Source organism: Danio aesculapii, chromosome 5, assembly GCF_903798145.1.
Source record: "Danio aesculapii chromosome 5, fDanAes4.1, whole genome shotgun sequence".
In the NCBI taxonomy this organism is placed as follows: Eukaryota; Metazoa; Chordata; class Actinopteri; order Cypriniformes; family Danionidae; genus Danio; species Danio aesculapii.
Window position 1 is genome coordinate 14,993,175 of NC_079439.1, and position 6,362 is coordinate 14,999,536.

Consider the following 6,362-nt stretch of genomic DNA (forward strand, 5'->3'; position numbering starts at 1 on the left):
AACAGTACATGCATGTGCAATTACACATTATTAGAAATGACTAAAACGTCATTAATTTACCGTAAAAGCAGTGCAAATAAGAGAAACGTGTAAAGTTAATTTGCTACAACGGGTTAAAAGAAATGCTACAAGTCTTGGCTTGACATGGCGAATTGTACGAGGAGGGAAAAAAAGGTAATTTCATTAGGAATAAGACCCTTTAACTTTTCTTCGCCTCGTCTATGTACTTCAGGGAAGTTTTAGAGTTAAAAGACGATGAGGAGGAGGAAGGAGAGCCTGTGAGAGACTGAAGTAAGTTGTGGAGTGGAGTTCAGAGAGTGCCACGGACTGAGGGGGTTAAAATTACGTCATCAAGAGTACCTCATGTCATGAACAGAATTTAAAGGAAGCAAAATGATAAACATACGAATGAAAGCAGCTTACTAAAACATCTTCAACACATTTTAATCACAAATTCATTTGCACAAAGCCAGATAGAATGTTTTTTTGTATATTTATTATTTCATAGTACTGTAAACAGTTTGTTTTTATCTGAAAAACAGCATGGAGGAAAGAAAAAAAACATCTATAGTAGCTACAAATCAAAACATGTTTATATTTTAATATTTTATTCAGTAACCATAAGTAAACAAATCATATTATATTGTCTAAAAACTACACTTTACATGACTGGACAGGTGTAGTACTTGGCTTCAAGTCCATCTTTTTTAAAAGCATGTTGCACTCTGGTGTAAAACAACTGACACGGGACAATCAAGTATCATGTACAGCGTTTGTTTTGGTCAGTTATGCTTCAAATAGTTTGGGTATGGTCAGGTATGCAATAATAAATACCATAAGGAAAATCTTCAAAAACATTCAAACAAACCAGAGTTATACTGTCAAAATACTACAGTAAACAAGCACTCAAAGCTTCAGTGTTAAACCATTTGAAAACAGTTTACTTTGCACACAATCATTAGGGACGGAGACCAAAAGTCTGTAATGGTAATATATGATGATAAGTCTGTCCTGCCCACCTCACATCTCAGAGGAGGACAGCACAGATCAATACACAACAGTAGAGTTCAATCCTATGAAGAAACGGGACTTAAGTGTTGCAGATTGAGAAAACTGACAATAAAAAGGTATGGTCAAAACAGCAAATTAGAAATTGAGGTTTGTAATCCAAAGAAGCTGCAAATAAAATGGACACAAAGTAAAAAAAAAAGACGTAGAAACAGTTACTGTCGCTTTAAACCTGGGGCGGACATGTAACAGCACATCTGATAGTGTTAATAACAATAATTTACCTCACCAGGAGTTGTACTCTCCCAGTAAAGGAGGACAGTCTTAACATTTATTTCCTGAATTAATCCTGAAATGCATCCCAAAGGACATTACTCAAACCTGTTCCCTCTTTCTTCGTTGTCCCCAACCAATAATATCAACTATGGAATGGAAGCTGAAAGACGTCGTCTAGGTTCGGACTTGAAATTTGCCCGCCTTGGTCATGTATTTGATGCCTTTGAAAGGTTTGTACTTCTCGCCGTACATGTCCAACCTATTTACTTTCAGACCTGTTGGGTGAGAAGGCAGAAAGCAAACATGTCAGGTGCAAAGCATACACAGTGGGGGAAAACTGTATCGAGCATGTCACGTTTTTCTTTCTCTTAAGTTTCCTTGGCTGTGTTTTGGATCATTGTCTTGCTGAAATGTCCACCCTGGTTTCATCTTCATCATCCTGTTAATGTAGATGTTGGACTGAAGCAGCTAATATTCATTTACAATGAGGAAGGGCAAAGGATTGCTGAATAACTACTGAGAGATTTCAGCTGCTGTCTGGTCTTTCCATGTCTTTCTACACCTCCCTTTCTTCATGTGTTCAATACTTTTTCCCTGTGTCATTTCATTTTATTACACAATTTGTAAAGTAATAAGATTTGTTTTCTTTACATATATGGATTTCTTTCGTTGTTACGAACATCCAGTGAAAATTTCAAGACAATAGCACCTTCAGAAATATGTTTTCTGAGAAAAATGGTGATGTGTTCAATACTTATTTCCCCCAGTGTATGTTTATGGCACGACATAGCCTTTGGGGAAGGGCTGTGACTGCAGTGAATCAATGAACAGTCTAGATGCTCTGTCTCAGTGCCATGTTACAGGCGCAGCTGTTTAAACCATCTGTTTAACAATACAAGCAGCTCCACCTGCTGGCCAGTTCATGCAATTGTTCTCAGATGCTCATTTATTTATATGCACAATTGTTCTATATTACATCCCCTGTGGGAGATTAAAGAAACAACTTGCACTGAAGGTCATCTGTGAAATATTACACGTTCACATTTATTTTACCATAACAAACTCTCCAAGGTGCCTGAAAAAATATGACATTTTAATGAAAATAATGAGATACTTGACTGCAAGGAATTTTATATCCCCGGTGGCGAATTCTACAATAATACAATAAACACCCACAATTATATTTGAACTAAAAGCAATTGCATATTTTCTCATGAATAACTTCCTGTCTGACTACAATTAAGCTGGGCACACACACCACAAGATGTTCACAGGTTGATTTTGAGCCAATGTCTCCCCTTCTGACAATTGTCTTGGTGGTTCTAAAGACGATCTTATCAGATTTTCCTGTGAAGTGAGGTGTGTTAACAGTAAATTCATTTTTTTTCTGAAGAATGTGTGAAATATTTGTGATGATCAGAACCTGATGTGTGAGGGAAACTCGGAAGACAAATATATGTCACCAAGCCAGTGATTACCATGTGAAACTAAACAATATATAATCAGAATGGTGACAGAAGAATAACATGAAAGGTCATGGCGTAGCCAAAAATGAAACGGATTTAGAAAGCAGAAATGAAGGATCATTTACATCTAGCAGACACTTGTATCCAAAGCACTTCAAGTCACTAGAGAGCAGTGATAGATAAATACCATGAAGTTTGTTTAGCCTATTTTTTGATGGAGGACAGTCATTTTTGGCAACAGCCCGAATGTTTATTTGTTTTGTTCATCTGCCATGTTTATTCTCAAGTCTTGAAACATTTTGTGAGATTTTCTTCACATATTCGGACTGAAAATCTGTGTGTGTGGTTGGTGTGCTGTCTTTATGAACGATAAAGCCCATGTGATTGCCAAGCGCATTACTCTAAGAAGCCTTCTCTGTATTTATCTTTGAATATCCAGCACGTGTGTTCAGCTAGAACAGCATTTACTACACAAAGCCTTAGTTCTCTGTCGAGGTATGCAAAATATCGCAGGCGATATCATCATGCTATAGTCAAATAATCATTCTGAGATTCTGACAGTTGTTTGCATAGTTTCTCATTGAACTATGGCCTTTTGTAGTAAATGTTACTAATGTCAAGCCTAAAAGGATGTGCAAATACCACATACTGCTAGGTCTATAAATATTTGGACATCGACACAATTCAAAAATTTTGGCTCTATACACTAACACAACAGATATGAAATTAAACGAACAACATTTAATTTGAAGGTATTCACATCTAAATCAGGTAAACACTGTAGGAATTACAACAGTTTGCATATGTGCCTCCCACTTGTTAAGGGTCCAAAAGTAATTAAACTATTGGCTGCTCAGGCGTTCCATTGCCAGGTGTGTATTATTCCCTCATTATCCCAATTACAATGAGCAGAAAAAAGGTCCAGAGTTCAGGTGTGCTATTTGCATTTGGAATCTGTTACTGTCAATTCTCAAGATGAGATCCATAAAGCTGTCACTATCAGTCAAGCAAGCCATCATTAGGCTGAAAAAAACAAACCCATCAGAGAGAGAGTTAAAACATTAGGTGTGGCCAAAACAACTGTTTGGAACATTCTTAAAAAGAAAGAATGCTCCAGTGAATTCAGCAACACCAAAAAACCTGGAAGACCATGGAAACAACTATGGTGGATGACACAACAGTTGGCCAGATCAAGAACACTCTATTTGCAACCAAGTACTAAAAAGTGAAAGTTTGATTCATGATTATTATTCTGTCCAATTATTTTTGGACCCTTAACAAGTGGGAGGCACATATGCAAATTGTTGTAATTTCTACAGAGTTAACTTGATTTGGATGCAAATACCCTCAAATTAAAGCTGACAGTCTGCAGTTTGTTTCGTTTCAAATCCATTGTGTTAGTGTATAGAGCTAAAATGTTAGAATTGTGTCGATGTCCAAATATTTATAGACCTAACTGTATAATGACATTTTTTTCAAAACTTACTCCAAATAGCTTCAGTGAAATGTTTGAATGAAGTCTTTTCTGTGAAATGATGTGGCTTCTTACACAGTATATTCAGAATAGCATTTTAAGCAGTGACAAAGACATTGCATGATTAGGTACTTTTTTTAATCAGGAAAATTATAATAAGAACTCAGATAAACCATATGTAAGGTATTTAAAAACCACATGCATTAATAAGTCGTGGTCATGTGTTTATTAATCTCGTTGAATTAAAAAGAAAGCAGGATTTCCCACATTACAAGTATTTACATTAGACTAGTATTTTCTGGGTTTCTTTGGGACATATTTGGTTGTTCTGTGAGACTCGAGAGGATCTTTGGAGAAAATAGAGGAAGACGTACTACTGATCACATCACCGTACTTTCCTCACATGATGTACAAGACAATCATAGCTTTTGCTAAATCGCAAATACAATTTTAAGTAGCGATATACCGTTCTGCCCTACAACATATACTATACAAACAAAATAGTCAAATCAAGCATTTATTGTGCTCATGTTTGTGGTTTTTAACATTTAAAAAAATCTTATAAAGCCCTGCTCACACTATGGGATTTCAGTCACCATTTAGTCTTCTGAGACATATTTGGGAAACCCTAATGGCCCGTTTCCACTGAGTGATAAAATATGGTATGGTACAGGTCACCTTTATCAGGCTTGCGTTTCTACTGCCAAAAAGGTACCAATGGTAACCAATGGTGGGCATGGTGTATGACAGAAAGTTTCAGTCAACGTCATTCTCGCTCAAGGAAATGTCAAAGTAAAACTATACGGGTCGTTCACATATCATATGAGAAGCATGTCTTTCAAAACAGAGGCTTTATACACATAAATACTTGTATGAATGTTCATTACTAACATTTCTATGAACATGATTTAATTAAAAATGCAGATCAATGACAGTGCAAAATAGCCCACTGTAACATCTGCGTTTATATAAAGTAAATAAATAAATGCAACATATATGAACACATACAGACCCTTACAATCCCCGATATGTTACCAAGTACAGACAAACTACACACAACAGACATTTAGTCATTATTTGGATTCAAAAACAACACGCAACATATAGCCCAGTCAGCGCAAACCTCTCATCTGCATCTTTAATCTTCACCAGCACATGCAACCTCTTATTGCTGCACGTCTTGCTCCGCCTTTAGGCACACTTGTGTTGGGCTAGATACCCTTCCCAAAGGGTACCCAAAAAGTGGTATGGTACAGTTCGCTTTTTGGCCATAACAGATTCCTGAAATTCTGGGCTAAATTCGGATCTTTGATTGCTTGTTTGACATGTTCACCGACAGCCGTTTAATGGCAGTTGCGATCAGATTTTCCCTCAGAAGTTCTGGCAGTGTCAGAAAATTTTAGACATGTTCTTGCAATTTGACAATATTTACGATAAGTGTCAAACCAAGAACCAATAGCACTGAATCTGATGGCGCAATTCATGTGACAACTTTAAACCACTGTGGGGAACTGTCAAAACATTTTTTTTTCTTCCTGCTGCTATTTTTTGAGGCACGCTGTGTGCTAAACTACTGATATAGATTGTTTACGTTTACAGTCGAGGAATTATTTCAGACTGTGGGATAGTGAAATTGTCATGGAAGGATGATGTCAAACTACAGGTAAGTTTTTTTCTGTGTTTGACGTCGCCTTTGTCGTTCAGTCTGACATTATGACAGCTGATATCTTACAGTGTATATATTGGCCCGTTTCCACTGGGTGGTACGGTACAATATGGTTTGGTATGCTTTTGGGTACCTTTTGACAGTGGAAACACCCATAAAAGTGAATCGTACCATACAAATTTTTGGGTACCCTTTGCAAAGGGTACCTAACACGGCAAAAGGGTACCAAAAGGCAAAGCTAGATGCGCAGCTGAACGCTATTGGTTTACAGAGATACTTCACTCGCTCTGCAACTAGCCAAAATCAAAACAAAGGAACCACCATATTTTCAATACACAGCCGAGACATTACACCGTAATAATATACACATATAATAACGAGCGATGGTCGTCCCAAGCTTAAACAAACCTCATCTTGATGAACAGCCACAAAGCCAAGAAGAAGAGCAAATACTATCCTGTATCCTGTAGAT

At 37.0% G+C, this 6,362-nt stretch overlaps 1 protein-coding gene across 2 annotated transcripts in view; it reads right to left on the reverse strand.

Annotated features, from left to right (window-relative positions):
* Nucleotides 1-479: 479 nt before the first annotated feature.
* The window catches only part of ap3m2 (adaptor related protein complex 3 subunit mu 2), an 18,983-nt gene continuing 13,100 nt past the window's right edge, over nt 480-6,362 (reverse strand). For both annotated transcript variants that reach the window (XM_056457438.1, XM_056457441.1), the window contains exon 9: nt 480-1,559. In XM_056457438.1, coding sequence (XP_056313413.1) covers nt 1,459-1,559 — 101 coding nt within the window. In that variant the 3' untranslated portion in view covers nt 480-1,458. The remainder of the gene's footprint in view (nt 1,560-6,362) is intronic.